At 40.4% G+C, this 23,011-nt stretch overlaps 1 protein-coding gene across 4 annotated transcripts in view; it reads right to left on the bottom strand.

The window, feature by feature from the left end:
• tjp2b (tight junction protein 2b (zona occludens 2)) overlaps window positions 1–23,011 on the bottom strand; it is a 101,706-nt gene that overhangs the window by 21,661 nt on the left and 57,034 nt on the right. For all 4 annotated transcript variants that reach the window (XM_042487996.2, XM_088077201.1, XM_042487995.2 and 1 more), the window contains exons 5-12: window positions 21,755–22,268; window positions 19,986–20,089; window positions 19,622–19,775; window positions 10,676–10,781; window positions 9,779–9,897; window positions 8,645–8,708; window positions 4,054–4,204; window positions 3,805–3,913 (exon numbers count right to left, since the gene is read on the bottom strand). In XM_042487996.2, the coding sequence (XP_042343930.2) occupies window positions 3,805–3,913; window positions 4,054–4,204; window positions 8,645–8,708; window positions 9,779–9,897; window positions 10,676–10,781; window positions 19,622–19,775; window positions 19,986–20,089; window positions 21,755–22,268 (1,321 nt within the window). The remainder of the gene's footprint in view (window positions 1–3,804; window positions 3,914–4,053; window positions 4,205–8,644; window positions 8,709–9,778; window positions 9,898–10,675; window positions 10,782–19,621; window positions 19,776–19,985; window positions 20,090–21,754; window positions 22,269–23,011) is intronic.

Below are 23,011 nucleotides of genomic sequence, written 5' to 3'. Positions count from 1 at the left end.
CACCGACCAGCACCTCAACCACAAATTAAACAGTTGCATCTCATTAGTTTAATCCGTGCAAAAACCAAAGTACAAATCAACATTTTGGAGGTTTTACAGGATGCTATGAGCTAGACTGTTTGACTATTTCCAGTCAAGAAAGAATCCATACGATTCATACAAGCTACTCTTGTGAGTTTGTTCAGTCAGTTGTTGAATGTTATTAGACTGTAAATATAAGGACAACTTGTAGTGTTTTCCTAAGGTTTTATCCTTGGCCCTATTTTGTTTACAGTGTATATCCTTGATCATCTCTTTCATGTGGCATGTCTTGGGCAGGAGTAGCTTTGCGGGGCCCATCCCTTTCCATGCCTTGACCACAGCTGAGTTCCTCCATTTAGGTAGTTTGCCTTGGTTATGAACACATGGCTTTTAAGGTCTTCTCGACCTCTTCCACCATGGCCAGTGCCTCCATCATGTAAGTCAAACACCCTGTGTTGCCACATTAACACCACCATGTGTTAGGCAGTACTGGGTTACATGGTACCAGTAGCAGGGTAGAGCACCCCCTGACCTGACTCCGACAAGATCTCACAGAACCCCTGAGACCATCCTTCAGAGAATAGCGCGGGGGAAAAGGAGACGAGGCAGACAGTGAAAGAAGTAGGAGGACAATATCACGGAGTGGACGGAAATAAGCTTTGCTGAAACTCAGGCCCTAGCCCATGACTGCCAGAAATGAAGTCAGTTGGTGATGCATTCAGCAATGCAGCGCCCCCACGACCCCGCCAGGTTACGGGCCCAGTGACAGTATAGTGTCTTTGGGCAGAAAATTAGTACATTTCAAGGTATATCATACCACTGCTGTGCAGATGACACTCTCCTGCAACCCTCAAAACACTGCCAAACTATATATCAGGCAAAACTATTACGGGCTCAGCACAGCGCCATTGTAATTGTCAACTTCAGGCCAATGCAGTTGTTATTTTCACAGTCAGAACCCACGTTAAACAGGGTTTACAAACTTTTTCAGAACTTTTCAAGGACCCATTCTAAAATTTCTGAGACTATTCACAATGTATAGAACTGTATGGTATACTTGATTCTAAATGTTAATCTATTATAATTAATCTATGAAAATAAATCAGCAACCTTAACCAGTCTTTTATAGTTGGTTACTTTGTTAATTTTGACTTAAAGCAATTAAAACTACAGGGTTAGGGTTAGGGTTACAAGCACTTATTGTATAGCATAAAGGAAAATAAAAATGATTTTACTATCAGTGTATTCTCAGTGCATTAGCTTACTAAGTAATTTCTGGATGCAAGTCTGGAAAGCAATGGTGCAACTTCAGAATTTAGGCACATGCTTTTAAAGCCTTGGAATTGGATATGGGAGGTTTTCTGCAGAAGACTGCGGTAACAATTACTTTTATGACACAAAACAAAGTTCCATGACTTTTCCAAAACATTAAATACTTATTACTAAGTCTATGCCATTTCCAGGCTGGAAAATGAGATATTGTGATATATGTGATATTTTTACAACTTTTCCAGATTTTCCATGACTGTGGGAATCCAGGAAGTAGAAAATATGCTTGCTCCCATCTGTGCGCCCATGGGCGCATAGGTCTTAAAATAAGGTGTGGCCAGGTGCATTGTTGGGGTATTGCTACTTTGAGGCAGCAGAAAGCGATTGTGCCACTGACTAACAAAAACCTGAGCTAAAGTCAAAATGGTTGGTCTTACTCTGCTCACGAGGACCTTATATGGATTGGATTTGGCTTAACATATGAAATTAACCACATCCAAAATTCCTTCCAGCCGAAAATAAACCTTCTAGTCACCACCCTGACCTTTCTTATCTCATCCACTACCACATTTTTTTTTAATGGGGCCTGACAACTCACTCCAATGACCTTAAATGTCCTTTTAACAGTGCCGGGCAGAGAAGAGTCACACAGTTTTCATATCAGGTCAGTGTGATGTGTCTTTGCTTTATAAATAGATTTATCCACTAAAAAGGCCAAAGCCCCCTTTTCTTCAGAGCCACAAGCTCAAGGGGGCAATGTGCGGATTATGTAACACAGTTGGAGGCATGTGCCCATGTGTGTCATGGTTGGCTGAACCAAAACTAGCCTGATCTGGTCTAAAAGCCTTGGGGGACCAAGCTGGTATCTCCATCATTAAATGGAAGCAACAGAAAATGTGTGTGAGGGAGAGAGAGAGAGAGAGACTGAGAGACTATGGTCCTGAGGTGTGAGTGTGACAGCTGGCAGTGCATTGTGGGAGAGCACACTGAGTTCTGTGGTGTTCCACAAGTTCCTATCACACCTACAATTGAGTCAATTAAAATTACTCAGATTAACACCTTCTATCATTCTAGCATGTCAACAACTACTTTGCTTATTCCCCCACCAACCCCTATCTGTGTCTCTCAGCTCCAAGTTCATTGGTTCCTATTGCAGATTTAAAAATTTAAAAGCAACAATAAAATGAGTTAAAAATTGTCCTAAAACGGCTGCTCTTTGTAGATTTTGACAAATGTTACTCAAAAACTGAGGTTTTGGGGACTATTTTCAGCAGCAGATTATTCCACATTTGGTGCTCTGGTGAGTATTTGGGGCAGCATGACAGTGTGTGTGCAGCAAAAGGATTTAAAATTGTAAAACAGCATGAATATGTTCAGTAAACTTTATGAAAATCCTTAAAATTTTTTGAATTATGAGATATTTTGCCATCAGGGCCCCTATGTTCTGGTATGCTCTGTGGAGATTAGACTTGCTAACACATTGCCCGTTTTTAAATTAAAGCATATTTTTATAGGACAGCTTTTCCTTTTAATGACTTATTTGTACATGTGTGATATGTATCTTTTTAAGTAATTTGAACATACTGGCCCAAAGAGACGCAAGAAGAAAGCTTCTAGGGGGCTGAAAATAAGTAGGGTTCATCTTCTGGGGAGCATGAATGTGTTTATTAAATTTCATTATAATCTGCTATATATATTTTATGTCTTGTATAACCTCTGTGCCTTTGCAAACCATTTAAGTGGCAGTTAACATCCATGTCTGCGAAAACGTGCATCTTCCCCCACTACAGATGATCTGGACAATGAGCACCCAAGATCAGATTCACCAATTCAGTATCTGAATAAATGTCTTCCCTTCTGTTCCTGAGATATGACGTGGGGTAATGGCTAGAAAAGTGTTTTTGCAGAACATTTTGATGTCATAGGGAAGTTGACCTTTGACCTTTTGGGTGTAAAATGTCATCACTTCATCATTATATCCTACTAAACATTTGTGTGAAATATTGTCATCATTAGCACATGAATTCTTGAGTTTCTTTAGTGTTTAGTCACATGTTTAGTGACATCACAGTAACCTTGACCTATGACCACCACACTCTGATCAATTCATTCTTGAGTCCAAGTGGATGTTTGTGTCAAATTTGAAGAATTTCCCACAAGATGTTCTTGAGATATCAGGTTTGCAAGAATGAGACGGATGCAAGGTTACAGTGATCTCGATCTTTGATTTATGACCACCAAAATTGTTTCAGTTCATCGTAAAGTCAAAATGGACGTTTGTGCCAAATTTGAAGAAATGTCTTCGAGGTTTTTGTATTGCGATACAGCTATCGTCAGCATGGCATAAAAATGAAGTAATTGGTCTGATGATGGCACTGGATGCCAGACGGCTCCTTTATAAGATCAAAAAAGAGGTGTATTGTTGGTCAAAGTTCAACTGTGTTTTTGATGATGAAGTTTTATCAACATGACAAATGTAGCTCTGATAATGAATCTGTGGAGGAAGTGTTTTACCGTCAGGTTTGCTCTGTGCCAAGATGGTGACCACTTCACCTTTAGGAATCTCCAACAGGAAGAGCACTGCTTCCTCTCTCACTACTCCTTGAAAATCCACATTGTTCACCTTCAACAAACAAAGGACACAATAATAGCACTGTTTACTACACACACATTTTTCCTGTAAACCCACATTACATTGTAATTTGAACTGTGGCTTATTGTTGTTTGTTGAAATGGAAATTAATTCTGGCTGGAGTGGTTTACCTTTAGGATTTGATCTCCGATGCGCAGGCCCTCTTCCTCAGCAGGACTGCCCTCTTGAACACTAGCAATGAAGATGCCTACATCATTCCCTCCTGCCAGCCTCAGCCCAACACTGTCTCCCTTCTGGAAGTTCACCATCACTGTGTTGGGCCTGCAGGAGGGAACATACAGCTTCCATTAACAACATGGGCCAGGTGTATGAACACATGAGAGAAAAGCAAATGCACACATTTTGCATTTTCCTTGAAAATGTTAAATGTTCAAAAGTCCTGTGGAATGTGTATCAGTTACATTTACATTGTATATCCCATTACTGTCCAGCCTTGCATACCTGCATAAACTGTCATTTGAGTCTTGTGCACCTGTTTTACTGGGCAGTACGTACCACAACTGTGCCTGAAAAACTACTGCAATGACTTTGCTATAGCTATATTTCTAGCTGCTCCTCTTTCTATTAAACTCATTGCATGTAGTGGACAGCACGTGCCACCAGCGCTCAGTCTCTGGTCCCTACTGGTGGAACAGGCAGCTGAGCTGAAAGACACCACGACACCTATTGGTGGAAGGAGAAGAACAGCTGGCGTCAGCAGGCAGAGAGAGGCCGTGGGTCATAACGGCATGTTGGGTTTTTTTTAAGATTACTTTTTGGGGGATTTTTCCCTTTATTGATAGGACAGCTGTAGAAAGACAGGAAATGTGGGCGAGAGAGGGGGAATGACATGCAGCAAAGGGCCGCTAGAGGCCGCCCCGACGGCATGTTTTTTACATCTAACTTGGTGAGTTGAGGATTTATTTTGACCAAACTGGAGCTGGTGATTGTTGAACAGGGGCAACCAAGATGGAGTTATTTATTGTTGTTGTTTCTGTCGAGTTTGAATGGCGTGTGTTTCCTGTTGAGTTAATGACGCAGTTGAGCCTTGACAGTCTTCAATGACCAAGAGAAAGTTGACTTCAAAAGGTGTGCATTCATATTTCTCTGTTTAAGGTGTAAGAATATTATTTCCTTCTTAACATTTTGTGGGATTCTATTGTGTATTTCTTAGTCTAAAAAGTGCAGCGGTGGTATGTCAGCGCCGCACAGTCACACAGTCATAAACCGTATACCCAAGTGAAATATAAAAAGTGGTTTGTCACTTAGACACAAAAAATTGCGAAATAGGGTTCAGACTGAAAACTATCAAAGTTACCCTTTAAACTTGCATATCATAGCCATCAATATGTGCTGTGTCTGAAATTACTCCCTTTTGCTGTATACTGTAGTACACAATATTTACTGTCTGTAAACACTGGAATGCACTCTACTTGTTGCTAAAAATCCCACAGTGCAAGTGTTTGCCTTTGATAGATGTGAACATCACAGTATGCAAAACAACATGTAAACATTTTGTGTATTTCAACTTTGTGAACGAGAAACTGTGGCTCTGAATACGACAATACCCATGAGACATCTTTGCCATGGAAAGGAAGCCAGCCAGAGGCATGACTCAAAGCAGAAGCAAATTCCAAGCACTTCATCATTGCAGTTGAGAACAAAACGCCCACAACTGACCCAGAATTTAAAAGTGAGCTGATTTTAGCAGCAGATTGTTTTTCTCTACACTGTCATCTTTACGTTTCTTTCTGTCTTAGTTAACTTCTCCTGCTTCTATGATTATCTTCTACCTTTTATGGAAACCTGGATCCCCTACTTCAGCAGCCTCATCTCCTCCACTGCTGACTGAAAAAGATATACACAGTCACATCAGCTGTGATGATGTGCAGCTGCTGTGTGAGAATCGGGATGTAAGAGTTAGAACAACACTGCTTATTTACGAGAAAGTTATTCATTCCCCTGTGTATGCAGCAGACAACTGGACTGTACTGATGACTTAGCCAGAAGAGGTTAATGTCACATAATAGTCTGTGGGGAAAATGGATGGGAGATTTATTTGTACTGAAATACTGTAGCTTATCCCACTTTCACTTTGCAAGTTCACAATGACTTTGACTTTTGACCTTTACCCACCAAAATCTAAAAGGGAGGAGCCTAATGCTCCTAGTCACTATATAAGCTCCAATTCAGCATCTACCAAATGTCTCCCATTTTGGTTCTGAGATACAATAAAGAGTAATGGCCAGAACTGTGTTTTTGCAGGACAATAGGATGTCACAGTAAAGTTGATCTTGGACGTTTAGGATATAAATTGCCAAAAACATGTTTTGTGAACTTGACCTTTACTCTTGGACCACCAAATGTTAATCAGTTGATTCTTGCGTCCTAAAGGACATTTGTGCCAAATTCTCATGGTGTTCTCAAGACATTGCTTTCAAAGCCTTCTTGAGATATTGGTGATGGACGCAAGGTCACAGTGACCTTAACCTTTGAATGCTAAATTCTAATCTGTTCAAGTGGACATTTGTGTCAATTTTTTTTTGGCTATTATTGCCTTTAACTGATAGGACAGTGTGAGCGGGAAAGGGGTACACAGAGAGGGGGAGACATGCAGCAAGGGGCTGACGCCGGACTCGAACCAGCGGCCGCGGACATAGCCTCTGCACATGGGGCACCGCTCTATCCACTGAGCCACCAGGCGCCCCATTTGTGTCAAATTTAAAGAAATTTACTCAAGAGGTTATTAAAACATTGCTTTCATGAGAATGAGATAGAAGCAAGGTCACAGTGACCTTGACCTTTGCCCACCAAAATCGAATCAGTTCATTGTTAAATCCAAGTGAAAGTCTGTGTCAAATTTGAAGAAATTCCCTCACGGTGTTTGTGGGATATTATATCCACAAGAATGAGATGGATGCAAGGGCACAGTGACCTTGACCTTTGACCTCTAACCACAAAAATTTAATCGGTTTGTCCTCAAGTCCTAAAGAACATTTGTACTGAAATTGAAGATATTCCCTTGAGGCTTCTTGAGGTATCACATTTACGAGGTTAGGATGAATGGACGAACAGACTAGCAGAAGGACGAAGAATCTGAAAACATATTGCATATTGCATATTATAACATATTGCCACCACAGAGGCGTAAAATGCACCAAAGAAGGCATTTTCTGCATAATAAGGACTTTAAGAATTTCTGATGGTACGTTTGTAGTTTCACCAGTACGAATTTGAGTATTTTTACAATATATTTATCCTCCTTTGATTAGTAAAGACTATGAATACTTCTTCCACCATTGCTTGTTAGTACAAGATACTAAAGTATGTGAGTTTTTGTATACTAACAAACTAACTAACTAAAGTATGTGAGTTTTTGTATACTAACAGCCAGTTTTCACCCCTAGGTCAACATTGATACAAGCTGTCAAGCCTCTGCACAAGTGATATTGACAATGGCATCCTTTAGCTATTTTATTAGAAGCACCAGTCGTCTCATAAAGAGCTCCTTTAAAGTAACTCCAGAGAGAAACTGACATAGTATAAAGAGCGAGAAAGTCTGCGTAGGGCAGGAGGGTCAAACAAAGCAGGACTTTCACCCGGGACACAACAGTTCAGTGTCCTGTGTGAAACCAAAAGTCACTGGTCTTTTATCATAACGTTACATATCTTACATACAATCATTGTGCACTGATATCACTCAAGTGACACTTTTACATCAAGATACGTTACCCAACAAACATTCTTATTAACCCAAAACATGATCTTTGTTCAAAGCCTAACCAACAAGTGTTGCTGCCTTAACCTAACCAGGACTGTTAACAACATTTATCACGTGTTACAGTTTGTTTCAGCTGTGTGTCACATACAGACAATATAGAGTGCCCCTGCGCATCACTAAAAGATGCCAGTGAGAACAGGTTATATGGCAATTAGTACAGCACCCACTGTATGGTGGGCAGAGCAGAGTGAACTCAGCAGCTGCTGAGTACAGTAATGGTTTGACCTTTAGTCTGGAGAGAAGTGACATCGCTACATGCTGCTGTGGGGTTGTGTAGGAGGACTTTATGCATCATATCATTATTTCAACCACAGCCTAAAATCCACCTGACTGCATTCACCTCCTACTGAACAAGAAACTAATTTGAGACACAAATAGCTGCGCTGTGATGCATCACTTTTATTTTTTTACATGATTATCAAACAGTACAACAGTGAGTCGAGCTGAAGCCAGTTTCTGCAGCACTTACTGTTTTAAATGCCAAGGCTCAAGCCAAGGCTTCATTGTTGTGTTAAATTTATTCAGTGCCTGGAGACATGATGCATACCTTACACTCATCAAATTTGCACAATTAGTATTATTATTTATTAATTTTTTTGGTCAATTTACATTGCTTATTTTTCATTTGCTTATTGTGCTTAATGTGTTGGGATACCTTATAAGCCCTTGGGGGTTCCCAAATCCACTTGCACAGCTTGTTTTTTCTTTTATTGTTGTATTTCTGTGGTTTTGTTTTTGTGCAAATGAACCTTAAATCTAGTATGGGTTAGAGTGGAGTTATGTACTGAGGATGTGAGGACATCACATCTCTTTTTTTGTTCTCATATATTATATTATATAGTATATTTTCATGTGATTATGAATAAAAAAATATTGGGAGAAAACAAAACAGCAAGAGTCAAAGTATAGAGAGCTGTGAGGAGAGAAAAAGACAGTCTCACCCGTATATTTTCTCGTCTTCTGGACTTGGTCTGAGGAGAATTTTGGGTGTGGTTGTAACAGCAGCTGTAGATAAGAACATCAGGGTCAGTGATAATATCTTTATACCTATAGCAACATGTTATGTCGGTAAAAGTAAATGTATATTGAAGATTTGGAGTTGACCATAAGGCAGCCTTTTTCTCGAGAAAACAACTGATGCAGAAATGACAGTCAGAGTTTAGAGGGCCAAAGCTGACACAGATTTTCCTTGAGATGGTCAAATATTGAAACAGCAGTATATAGCTTTACATGTTTACAATCAAAAATACGATGACCATGCTTAAATTATTTGTATCCATTATTTAGCACAAAGTCTGTGCTGAGATTTGACCTCAAAGCTGCACTAATCAATACTTTTGATGTAGCGGATCAAAGGACTGTGTGATGCGAAAGGCTTTGCTTTTAATAAAACCTTTTACGCTTAGTAAACAGAATGATGTTTTTTGATCGGCGGGGCTTCACTGGAGGCAAAACAATTCTCGACAGATGCACTTGACAGATGCACTTGCTAGCACTAGCTAGCAAGTTTTGCTGGCTTGTTTTTGTATAGAGAGAGGAAGATACAAGTCTTTCTGAATATGTCAGGTCACTCCCTCTCCGGGATTACTATTACTTGAAAAAGTTAACATTGACCAAAAGAACCGGACTGGCCTACTCATGTACTCTTACTCAGCTGCTTACCAGTAGCAAGACCAACAAACAACAAAACCTGTTGTGTTTTAGCCACTAGTTACTGTGTTTCCAGCTGGGATTGTGCCCTCCAAAAGCGGGAGCCAAATATGATCTTATCCTAACCATAACCAAGTAGTTTTTGTGCCTAAATCTAACCACGTTAACCACAGTTTTGTTAAAAAGTAAAGAAATGTAAAGTTTCAACATATCCGCAACGTAATAACATAAAAACATAACATATCCATGGCCTGCAGAAACGTACAATGCCAACATTTATTCTGGCAACTGAGTTGTTTATTTAAAGAACAAGTTATCTTATATCCAGCCAAACAAGATAGATGTAATTTATGGTTGTGTGTCTGGTATTGTAAATGTGACCCTGCCATGGTAGAATGAGGTTGTTTAGTGCTGTAATTGATAACCTGGAGGCTCCTCAATGTGTGGTGTGTCTTTGTTCAGCTCAGCTGGGGCCTGGGGGTCTTCAGGTACTCTGAATGGGGAGGCCATGGCTGACATCTTGGCTGTCCTCATTGGCTCTTCCCTGTTACATACACATGCAAACACAAACACACAAAAAGGATGAGAAGCTCTAAAGAGACTACAAAGTTTTGCAGCTACTGATTAAAGCATGAGCATGGCAAATTAGCTTGTGTAGTGCAGGAAGTGGACGAGATTACAACAAAACCTCACATACACTGATCAGCCAAAACATAAGAACCACTGACAGGTGAAGTGAACATTATTGGTCATCTTGTTACAATGCAAAGTTCTGCTGGGAATACTTGGGTCCTGGCATGCATGTGAATGCCACTTGCCACCCAACGAATGCATCTGCACTCCCCAGTCACAGTGGTGGTTCCACCAGCACAACAACACACTATGCCACACTGCAAAAACTGCTCAGGAATGGCCCAAAGAGCACCACAAAGAACTTAAAGCATCAACGTGTCCTCCAAATTAGCCAGATCCCAATTTGATTGAGCATCTGTGGAATGTGCCGATATCCCATCCAGCAACACATGGGTCTCAAAGGATCCGCCGCCAATGCATCAGTGCCAGACACCACAAGACACAACAAGAGGTCCTGTGTCCATACCTTGACAGGTCAGAACCAAGATTGATTCAAAGAGGCCCCAAAGAGGACTGGGGGCACCTTTGGGGTACCGGCACGTGATGCACCAGGGTGACACCTTGAGCTCCTTTTCAAGTTCCTTGGGTCACTCTGAGCAGTTTTTGTGCATCAAAAGTGGAAGACAGTTGTTTCAGGTTTTGCATTTTGTTAATTTCAACTCTTCTATATAAGCTTCCATCCGTCCTACCTTGGGTTCTCTCTTTCATTGGAAGAGTGGGAGGACAGGTCAGACTGGCGGGACCTCCTCTCCTCTGGGGGAGAATAGGAATGGTATGACTCCATCTCTGATATGTCTGACAGACAGACAGAAAAAACAGACAGACATCTCCCTTAGACCCAGAGACTTCTTTCAAGTTAAATTCCCCACCACCAGCAGCAGCAGAACCACCACCACCACCAGCAGTAGCAGTAGAGAAAGGTTGCCTCAGGTAGGCCTGACACCAGCATATTATCACCTGGGACAGGGTGAGGACACTCTTAGAGATTTTTTTTGGTCAGTTTTGAGGACAAACCCTGGTGCCACAGCTCAGTGCTCAGAATTAAAGCAGTTTATACTCCAACTGAATTCCAGAAACCAGCATCATTCTTCAGATTTTTTATGAAAGCACTCAAAGTTTTTATGTCATTTTCCTATCTTCCAAGCATCCATTGGTTTCCATTCACACCATTCCACTTTGAAAAGCCACTTCCATATGATGTATGTATGATTAGCAATGGGTCTAATACTCTATAGTTAAGATCCTGTTTGGTTTGGCAACACTTGTGATGTTTGTTTTGGAATTTAGAACAATATGGGCAGAAAAAGTCCTTAAGAACTGTGTCTGCCTTTGAGGTGATTTTGGTGTTGTGACCAGAGTTGGAATTTCAGGCCACCTGACACCCACTGCCCCCAGTAAGTCCAAAAAGATCAGATGCCCAAACCACTTCAAGTGGCCCATTTCAATGCAAAGGAGCAGTGGCTTTACTGTGGGCTTCCTCTATATGTCTGAGCTCCTCGTCCTATTTCTAAGTCTGAGGCCAGCCATCCCACAGAGGAAACTCATTTCATCCGCTTATATCCGCAATCTCATTGTTTTGGTCACTATCCAAAGTTCATGATCATAGGTATGAGTCGGAACATAGATGGACTGGTAAATCAAGAGCTTTACCTTCTGGCTCAGCTCCCTCTTCAACATTTGGGTGCAACACCCGCATCACTGCTGACGCCACGCCAAACCACCTATCTATCTCATCCTCCATGTTACCCTCACCAGTGAACAAGAACCCAAGATACTTTAATTCCTTCACTTGGGGCAGCAACTTTCTCCAAACCCAGAGGGGCAATCCACCATTTTCCAGCAGAATTTGTTGTGTAGAATAAAAAATTGAGGGCTTAAGAGTTCAAACCCCAGCTCCTCTAAGGTTTCAGATGCTGTTCAGCAACCTGACAAGCACTTTGTTTAAAGCTTACTGATGCCTGAAGGGACAGGGTGGGTAAATCGAACATCTGGACAGAGCTTGCAGTAGTCATTGCTCGTTTGCATTGAAGTGGGCCTCTTGGGAAAGTTCGGGCAACTGATAAAGACGCCTCAGTGATGCCTGTCTTGGGTGGACCTAGAACATACTGGATGGATCATGATCCATCTGGTCAGGGAACACCTTGCGATAGCCAGGACTTCCTTGATAAGTGGTAAAGGAAGGACAGATGGATGCAAATACATTGAAGGATATTGACAACTTGTCATAAGTAAAGTTTGACAAAATATATGTCTAAAGGATTGCAACTTAAAGAGAATTAGTAAGATGAATTCATGTTCAGAAACTTTCAAGAAATGCTTTCTGAAGATCAATGAAGAAACCTCCGCAATGCAAGTAAGAGGGCAGTTCTGGCCTCATGGGAGTATCTGTACTGCTTTAGAACAAGCTGGTCCAAAGTGCTTACCCAGCCCTGCTCTCCACAGACAGTGTCTGGCTTTCATTCAGTCCCTGTGATTTTTTTCTTTTTTTTTTTTTTTGCATTTGAAGTGAACATGGGTGGCAGAATCTTTGATTTTGCTGCTTTTATCCGCCTGAGTGTGACACACATTGCACTGCTGTAAGCCTGGGGCTTTAACAGAAGCCGGTACACCAAGAAACCAGAAACAGAAGCAACATTTGACGACTCAGGTGAAAGAGGACAAGCGAGGGAAGAGTGCCAAGAAATCTGTTCCCCTGAAGACAACAAAACATCACAAACCAGCAGACAAAAAGAAATAATTGCTCGCGAGGGAGAGGCGGTGGGGTATCAGCTGGGGGTCTGGCACAGCCATGTTTCACGTGGTGAGACCTAGTACGTGATAATTAGTTGGATTAGGGTTAGTGAGACAATCTGCATGCAGGGCTGTAACCAGAGGTGATGGAGTTTGAAAAGCGCCAATGAGACATTGAAAATGGAAGACAGACAGAGACAAGACAAGATAGCGGTCGAGAGAGACAGACATAGAAACAAGAGTAAAGTGAGGATAATGTGTCAAACCTGATATGGGCAAGTGTCAGCCAAATATGTCAAAAACAACATCCATCATTCATTTATGTCAACATCAAGTTTGGACAGTGTGCTGGTGTGAAAGACTCTATCACAAAGAACTAATCAATTCAAGATTTTTCTTTGTCTGTCAACTAGAGGTGGGACCTAAGGATGGCAATATGGGCTGGTCTATCCACCTGTGCGTGCATCAAACACTCCACTGCAAGATATTTTCACAACAGACAGGACAGTTGGATATTCCTTATCCCCAAGGGACTGAAAAATTGGTTCAAAACAACCACTTTTCATCACCGTATCTCTTGTGGAAACACAGCAACAGGTTGCTGTAAAGCATCCATATTTGGTGGTAAAAAAGCACCTGGAAGACACACTGGTGACTTGCTAAAAATGGTTTTGTTGTTTGTTGATGTCGAATGGTGGTCTACTTTGCAGCTTGGTTTGTAGAAACATAACATGCCAGAATTTTCTTTCAGCAACTGGGCACCCTCTAACCTTCCCCCAAGTGCCATCATTGCCACTAAATTGCTAATCTGTCTAGTACTAAAAAACTTTTGGCAAACAGTTTTAATCTATTGTGGAAATATCTAAAATCAAACAAGTAGTTGAACAAATGGGCTAAAGACAGATACCTATACACCACTGTCTCTCAACAGGACCAGTGGACCCCTAGAAGACATTGGTAGTAATGCATGGGGTTTGTGGAAGATTTTTGACATATTTTGTTTTCTGTTTTCTTTTTAAAACTAGAAAAATATCAATACATTCTTACATATTTTAAAATGACATTAATCAGAATACAAGAGGCACTCAGAGTCTGTCAAAGTAACAATGGCATCCAAGTTGCTCACTGTAATAAAAGTTAAAAAAAAAAAAAGTCCTCTATATAGTCTTCTATATAGGAAATACCAAAATACAACAGACAGATGAGTAGATCCATGTTACTCAAAGGATAAAGCCCTTTCATTTTAACAACTCCATGACCTTTCCTCTACTACTCCCCTCAGGTGGCACCACAACTGTGAGGCTTAAGAACAGCTAAATCCTCTTTTATCTGGCACTCCCATAATGTGGGGTGTAATGATCATTGCAGCTGCTGGGGGAGCTTAACATCTTTAATCTTGTTTTAAGTATTTGTCCATGGCCACTGCAGCAAAAACAGCCAATTTATTGCTGCTTTTTCTAAACAACTTCTGTCCATTTTACACAGATTTACTACTGAGTGGCTGTTTAGTTGTTAGTCAGTGTTGTAGTGAGTGGTAGGGGTGTATCTGTGGGGTGAACATGACCTCTTCATCTCCTCCTAGACATCCAGACTCCAACTACCAACCCACACACTCAAACATCACAATCACAGACACATACACCGTCAGAGTCAGCTGCTCCATTGCTCCCTATTGGCATCACAACACAGTTACTAAACTTAAGTGATTTTGGATTGTATGCAAATCCTTTGGTGTTGCTGTATTGGACACTGCACCCAAAACATTAGGAAAGAGAGTTGAGTCAACATTATTCTGAAAAAGTCTTAACAAAACTGATGATGATGATTCACAGACTTTGCTATGAACAGTACAAACATCTTTCTAGGGGGCGCCCAGTAGCTCAGTTGGTAGAGCTGGCGTCCCATGTACTAAGGCTACGTCCTCGCCACAGCAGCTGCGGGTTCGATACTGGCCTCGGCCCTTTGCTGCATGTCACCTGCTTTCTCTCCCCCTTTTATGCTCAGTCTGACCCATCAATAAATGCATAAAAGCCAATAAAAACTAGTCTAGACTAGAAAAACTGAAAATGAATGAAAATTGGGGTCTAGAATAGAAAACAAGTTTCCCTTTATTATGCATTGTGTTTCAGAACATTATTCATAATTTCCTTCCTCTGTAGCTAGAGCAAAATTACAATTCCCTTGAAACTTCCTGGGGAAATTGTTGAGAAAAATAAAGGAGAACCACCACCCCAGAACAGTTTTTTTAAATGTTAGATGAGAATTACTGTCTCTGTTTGACCCTTTCTTGATCGTAGCATTAGGTGAGCACACGCTCCACTCAGAGGTTAACAAGTGCAGCCAGGAGTGTCATCTGCACACACTATCTCCAGGCTCCAGGCTAGGGCTGTCAGTGAATTACAGCGAGCCTGTCAGTGCAGCGAGATGTATGAGTATGGAATGAGAGATTGTGTGAAGTGGAAATGCAGCAGGAGACAACAGGGAGGTGAGGAGAGTTCTGTTGTACCACCTGGACAGACAACGGCGAAGTTCTACACTGTTAGGACAAATCATTAATATGTTATTACACTGAAATTCAACAAACATCTTACCCACTTTACGAGCCACGCTTTGACATGCAACATTCTGTATTCACAAAAATAAATCATCACCCTGCAACATCATGATTCAGACAATAGAGTCAAATAAAGCACATAGCTTACCAACGTCTTCCACTGGCATTATTCAACTTCTATATTTAATGATCACACAGTTCAAAGTACATAATGTGATTAAAATGTGTTTATTTATTCAGGAAAATGAATCATGTATTAAAAAGTGAAAAGATTACGAGCAGTATAAAGAGAGGTGCAAAAGGTGTGAAAGCTTTACAACTTAGTCAGGTTGGGTCACAGCCGTTTTACAGCTTAGAGAAAGGCAACAGAGTGTTACACATGCTGTGTCTTGGATGGTCCTTCATCTAAAAGTATGACATATTATCTGGAAGAGAAAACACAGACAAAGATTGCACTTTTGAGCTATGACAGGGATCGCACTTTTATAGCAATATGATCAGTTCAGTTTCCAATCAGGCTGGAGGTTTTTTTAATAAGAACCTCTCAGCCCACAGTGAGGTCCTGATTAAATCCTGACCTGCCGCTGACCTCTCTCTTTTCAGTGACACCCAAGAGCTGAGCAGCTGCAAGACGAAACTTTACACTGCTTAATTTTGTGTGGTATTTTTAGCTGTTTAAATGCCAGATATTTTCAACCTTTGTATGTGTCTATGTACACATGATTGTAACCTGATGTCCCCAGGAAACAGTTGAAATAATGCCAATGGACACCTTGCTTTCATTAAAAAACTCCTTCCATTCGTTATACTGGGTTTTGTACGGAGGCTCAAGTGTGCCACAAGAAATAATCCTTACTTTTTTTATTGGTTAATTAAAACTCATTAGACATGCTATTAAAACATTGCATTTGTGTATTCATTCATTCATTTAATAATTGACAGACTAAATAATGTGCTAATTTCATAAAAATGCAAAGTACTTTTTCTACTTTGTCTTCATGCATTTATTCATTGATAAATAACTTAATGGCGACAAATTCTTCCAGAAGTTGAGTGCATTTTTGTTTTGTTAATTAATTTTGTTTCTTGCTATTACTGTAGGACAGGAAGCAAATGGTTAAATAACACTCCATGGGGTGCCTGGTGGCTCAGTGGATAGAGCGGCGCCCTGGCCTGGGCCCTTTGCTGCATGCCCCCACCCCCCCCACCCCTTTCACGCTCACACTGTCCTATCGATTAAAGGCAATAAAAGCCCCAAAAAATAATCTTTAAAAAAATAAATAAATAACTCTACATGGGTGTCCATAAATAGCAATGTTTCACCCATTATGTCCTGTGTCACAGAGTGTTGTGTGGCTGATACGTGTTGTAAGCTCGTCAGAGTCGTCTCATCACTTGTTGGTTAAGGTAGCAAAACCGTAGCCTAAAGCACTATTTATTAACCTGATATTTGCCTAAACCCCAACATTAAAGTTAAGGGAGAACTCATGCCTTACCTTAATTTCAAACTTTTATGATCATCTAGTAACAAAGAAATACTTAGGTTTTTGCTCCTTGTACTGCTGGCATGATGGCGGGGTCTGTGTATCTGGTATCAGTGTCTGGCATCACGCCCAGCCCAAACAGGTTTACACAGCAGACTATCAGCTTCCATGTATACAGGTGTGAGACCAGATGTACAAATTATAAAAACACATGAATAGTTTATTCTGTATGCCTTCGGATTTGATATGCATCAAATAAACTGATTATGGATTGTGGATTATTCAGTCTATATTGGCCATTTTTCAAAGCTTTACAAATAAAACAAGCCCATACTTTGGCCCAGTCCAATTTCTCATTATCATCGAACAAAATTAATTTAGGATATTTATTGTGCATTCTGACAAAGGTGCACACAGGTTATTATACAACCTTAACTAAGATCAGTGGTGGAAAGTAACTTGTTTACTCAACTACTTTACTAAATATTTCTATTTTCTGCTCCTTAATTCTCAATTCTAAATTTCAGATAAAAATACTGTACTTTTTACTCCACTACATTTATCTGATAGCTTAATTTACTTGTTACTTTGCACATTCAGTTAAACATTACCAAATCTGGGGCACGTTCTAACATTCTAATGTCAGCATGCCTGGATAGTGAAAGTTAAAAGTTGTAACCCACATTAATTGTACTAAAGTAATGCAACTGCCATTAACACTTTAATGCCGGGACTCCTCAGGGTTACTTTTTCTCCATGGCTTTATTAGTTTTACTGTGAAAGATCTGTACCACTTACCATATTTTATTTGCCAACACTATCACCAGAAACTGTCAAATCAACTTATAATTCAATTTCTATGTAGGATGGAGTATTTTTAATATTGCGGGCTGGTGATGATAATAATAAAACTATAAATAGCAATCTTCAACTCAACACTTAAATAAAGAGATGATCATAGATTTCAGAAAAGGACAAATGACCAGGAAACAACTTGAGAATGTGAAAGAGTTTACATTTCTCTGTACTGTATTCTCTGGAAAATTTTAATTGATCAATCTTAGAAGTTGGCTAATCTGAGATTTATTTTTTTTTTATTTTCACACAAAGTTATTTACCAGGTTTTTGCAACAGTTATGGAACATCTGCCACATTCACATGTATCACAGATAGGTTTGGTAGCCTGACTACTAGGGGTGGGGGTAAAAAAAATTGGTACAGCATAGCATCATGATATGTTTGCGTGGCAAAATGGTATCCATGCAAGCACGGCAAGTACTGTTTTTTTAAATACATAAATTATTAACATTACAAAGATTAATTAACCGTTTGGTAGCCCGCTAGAATGATAAAATCATTGCTTTTTCAGATACATTTTGCTGCAGTAACTAAATGTCATTAGATAAATCAACTGTTGAAAGGTTATAAATAGCAATATATGTTATCCCAATACTCATCATTTTGCAACAAGCTTAAAATCGCTATAACATTGTATTGTGACTTAAGTATTGTGATAATATCTTATTGTGGGCACTGGTTATTGCGGTAAATAGAAAGAAAAACAGTTTATGTGGCTGCTCACTTCTTCCATCTCTCTTTTAGGCTCTGGTCATTAACAGAGATACTTCCTTCTCTGTGAAGAGTTGCACATTGGGTGGAGGTTAAAAAACTCTGCTTTACATCCAAGAGATTCAGGAGAAAATGTACTGAAGCTTTCAGACTCTTGAACAGTCAACCTTTGGTGTACATGTTTCTAAGTGATTGTTTTTTAAAATGTGTTTATTACCATGACGGTTTTCATAGTATGTTGTGTTGAATATTGCAACTATAAAACTGAACTGAATAATTGTGAATTACTTTTTTAACAGCATAACCTAAATCTGATTAACACATTCCCTGTCATTGACGAGATTTTCTGTCATTTATAACACAACTCTTCTCCGCCACTGATGAAATATTCTGTCAATCCGTTTTTCCTTTTATACCATAGGGGGCACTTAGATTTTCCTTGTCCAAAGATAAACCAACAAGATAATAACAACAAGACAAGTAACAGGAAGAGAGGGCATCTGATTTGCCGACTTTCTCGCTATTTAGCAGGTTTTCAGAGCCTCTCAGGCAGGGTATTTTTAAAAAGTAACAAGAGACACAATTGGTGACTGATTCAGATCATCAGGGAACACGGGGGAAATATATTGTAGTGAGTCTTGAAAGATTAGTAAATATGAACAAAAATGCTGGCGCTGGCTGGCAACTTAATAATAATAATACGCTGGCTGGGAAAGTGTTAATCACTGAATAAATGATCTTAGAGAAGGAAAAAAAATCTATTTGAAAGAAAATCAATTATTATTCTGGTGGCACACTTCAACCCCCATAGCTTCTGTCCGTTAAAATAAGTGCACGTGAGTACACAGTCTTACACAGCATGTCAATTCTTACAGCTGAATGAACAATCCTTATGCTATTGTAAACCTTAGAGCAACATCTTTTATGCTGAGACTCTCTCCTAAATGTTGGTGGAGTTATGAAACTGCTTCAGCTCAGGCTTGGTAGGGTAATGTTGCTACGATCAACTTGCAGCAGTCCATGCATATTGTAAGCTCAGTAATATGAGGTCAAGTATTAGTTATCACACAGATTAAATTGAATTTAATGAACATTTCTGACACTACGAGACCTCTGTAGCTCTCCGAAATAAGCACAGGGATAAGGAGAATCATCTGCTGTATCGCGGCGCACCAGGTTCAGACCTGTGGGAGACCCTTGAGTTACCTCATTGTGTGCTGTTGGCAGGACTGCTGTGTGCAAACATCCCTGTGATTAACTCTAACCCTGCTGGTCAGACCGAGCGCTCAGTAACTCACCGTCATTATCGGAGTCAGAGTCTGCGAGGGGCGGGATGCGGACGAGGATCTGACGGTGGTCTCTCTGGACCACCAGTTGCAGCTTCCCTCTCGACTTCTCTATCAGCTTCCCAGCATCATGCAGAGAAAGGTTCTCCGTCACTGTGCCATTGATCTGCACACGCACACACACACACACAAACATACACAATACAGAGAGTGAGAAACTGCGGCAGCTCTGATTAAAGAGCCAGGCTGTGTTTTGGTCCCTCATATGTATCTTAGGAACCACGGGAGGTCCAAGGCAGCCAGGTTAGGAACCATTGTACTGGATGACTTATCTGTAATGGATGTGTTAGTGCACTGTGAATAAATGTGTGTGCACCTTGAGAATGATGTCTCCCTCCTGCAGGTTCCCGTCCTTGGCAGCCAGGCCTGTGCTGGTCATCTGTTTGATGAAGATCTGACTCCCCAGACGGAGACCATACTCTACAAACACACACAAAACACACAACACACCACAGTTACTGCCAATCTCAGCTGACCTATGAGATTTTAGGCTGGATTTATTTAATAAAATAGGAGGTAAATACAGTTCTGTTCAGTTCCAAATATCTGTTTCCTGTCTTCTTGATTACTGATATCCGGATTCAGCCCCTGAAAATATTAAGGGGTGTATGATATAGAATGTTTTGCCAACATCTAATATGCCAACAGTCGACCCCTTGTTTTTTTTGTTCCACATTTCAAAGTGATCCATTCACAGCTGCTGTTGTTGCTAAAGTAAAACTTTGGGGATCAGAAAAAGTCATTGGTAGTCATCCTTCATGGAAGAACTTCTATAAAATATTTCATGGCAATTATTCTGATCATTGTTGAAATATTTGAAACTGACCCAAAGAGTTGGATCAACACCCTCCACTCTTAGATCTCCAGTGTTACAGTGCCTGGTGTTCTTCTGTTTTCTCTATAGTTATTCAAGTGACAAAAACATTTGATCACATGATCTGATAATATCTAAAACAACAGCCCTGAAATAAGCCCCATCTTAAGCCTAATTTATGGTGGGTCACTCGACATAAGTGATGTGTTTGGAAAGAAAAAGTGTTGTGACACTTTCCTGTCATGTTGTTCTGGAGGATTTTGTTATATCATGAACACTGTTATATTTTGCTGCGTAATGCCATTAGAAAGTCACAGCAAGCCTCTCTGACACATCTGCTAGAGTTTCGTGTCTCCCAGTGTGAACAACACAGGGCTGGATCCAGTAAACCAAATCATCCAAACAGTTGGCAGACTTGAAAATACCGAGTTCATCCCAAATTTGTTGGACCACCACATTTTCACCCTGCAGTTCCCTTGTTTGGTACTGACCACCTCATTTTTGTGCCCCTGTTGTCTTCTCAGTAAAATATCCTCCTTTTCAATTAAGTCACTAATACCATCAAATCCACTCATCCACACATTATCGAAATGTATCATATACTGATCGGAATGATATGTTACTAAACAGGCTGGCTGGAGGATAGGATCTAGTTACCATGGAGACAACTGAAACCTTTTGCTAAAACTGTTGCGTGCAGCTCTTTAATTTCTGTTGGGCAACACTTATCAAAAGTTTTAAGTGTCCTCTCCTTAAATCAGTCATTAGCAAAGTCTTTGTTCAGACAGCTGTCACCTCAACTCTGGTCATTCAGAGGCTGCAGTTAATGATGCACTGCATTACAGAGACACTGAGAGACAAATGAAAGACAATCACTATCTCAGTTAGGAGTCAACAAAACCAATACTGATTATTAGTAGTTAATGAGACTGATAATTAATATTTGGAACTGATATGCATTTACAAAAAAATCTGTCAATATTTAGAATTTGGAATATAACAAACTACAAAACAAAACTTTGTTTAAATGCTTTAAGCAAAGGTTTAATCAGAATTGAAACTTTTAACATCAAATACAGCAAGTTCCCAGCAACTTTCTTTTTTAATTAAGGGAAAATATAAATAAAAAATAGATAAATCAAAATAGCTCCCTGAGGTTTTACAAAGTAAAAATTCCTTTCATGCTGACACTTCCTTTGCACTTTTTAGTTATCAATTTCAACCCCTAGTCTCAATCGTGAGTGAAAAAATTGTGATCTTGTGTGTTTTACCTTCGCTGGGTCTGTTCTTCACCAGCAGGACGTTGACAGGTTTCTCCAGTGGCTCTCTGGAAGGTTCTGGGGTTGGAGGGTTGTCATTAAGCCGGTCCCTGCTCCTATACCTCCCTCCTCTTCCTCCTCCTCCTTCTCCTCGCTCATACTTGTCCTCCATGCGGTAGCTGTCCCCGGGGCTGCGGCCTCGGCTGTGATACCTCTGGCGCTCGGCGCTGGTGTCCAGGGCTCGTCCCCGGCTGCCGTCTCTCCTGGACCTGTCCGGGCTGGGCGAGGTTCTCTCCTGGCTCCTCCCGCGGCTCCTCCCTCTCTGGTTGGAGTCCCGCCCTCCCCTGTAGTCGGGGTCCAGGTATGCTTTGCTGTCCATGGTGTGGTCCCGGCCTTCATCACGGTACCAGCCGTTGTCGTTGTCAGCGTCATAGTAATGGGTGGAGGGGGCGTAGTCCCGACTGTCTGCGCCTGGGGAAGGGGGCTGCTTCATGGAGTGGACCACCTTACGAGGTCTCTTCACCGTCTGACAGAGAAAGAAAAAACAAAGCTTCAATGAAAATTTTTAGATCCAAATACCCATCAGTTGTACCCCTTCAAAGTCACCACCCACTACTCTGCAAAAGTGTTCTTTAAAAGAGCAACTACACCCCATAACATTTTTTCAATATACTGTATATGGGTATACAGGTATATTAAATACTATCGAACCTTTTGGACTTAATGAATCACAGGATTTAAGTTGCTTTTTTTAAAAATATATTAATAATTAGCCTGTTTCTCCTTGTAGGTAATGTAGACCTGCACTAATCTTTTCCCCTTAGTGAGACAGAGGGACAGCTATGGGTCTGGTAATTTTTCCTTTTTAAGGACTGCTGGATTTCAGTTCCTTATTGTGATAACATGGTGTAATGTGTAATCCTATTAACTGTTCTAGGCCTCTTGATGTTTTTTAAAAATGATATTTTATAAATATTGTTATAATTATTATAAGTCATGAAATCCTTGCTGTTTTTAATGTTTTGTAAATACTGTCAGGTTTTTTTTTTACATTCACTTCAGAAAATGTTACTGATGCAATGATGATGATGAAATGAATGTTAATTGTCAAGGGACTCGTGTATTTATCACACCTGTGAATACTCGTGTAATTTCACTGAGCAAACCAGAAGAAGCCGTGGGCGAAACGCGTTGCTCACTCTGAATAAAGTTACAGTTAAGTTCTTCAGTGGGCAGTGGTCGACTTTGTTCTTCTCAATATATATGGGT

This window comes from Plectropomus leopardus, chromosome 4, assembly GCF_026936395.1.
Source record: "Plectropomus leopardus strain MGB_pleo_1.0 chromosome 4, ASM2693639v1, whole genome shotgun sequence".
Classification (NCBI taxonomy): Eukaryota; Metazoa; Chordata; class Actinopteri; order Perciformes; family Serranidae; genus Plectropomus; species Plectropomus leopardus.
Note: the sequence above shows the minus strand (reverse complement) of the source record. Positions and strands in the feature narration are given on the sequence as shown.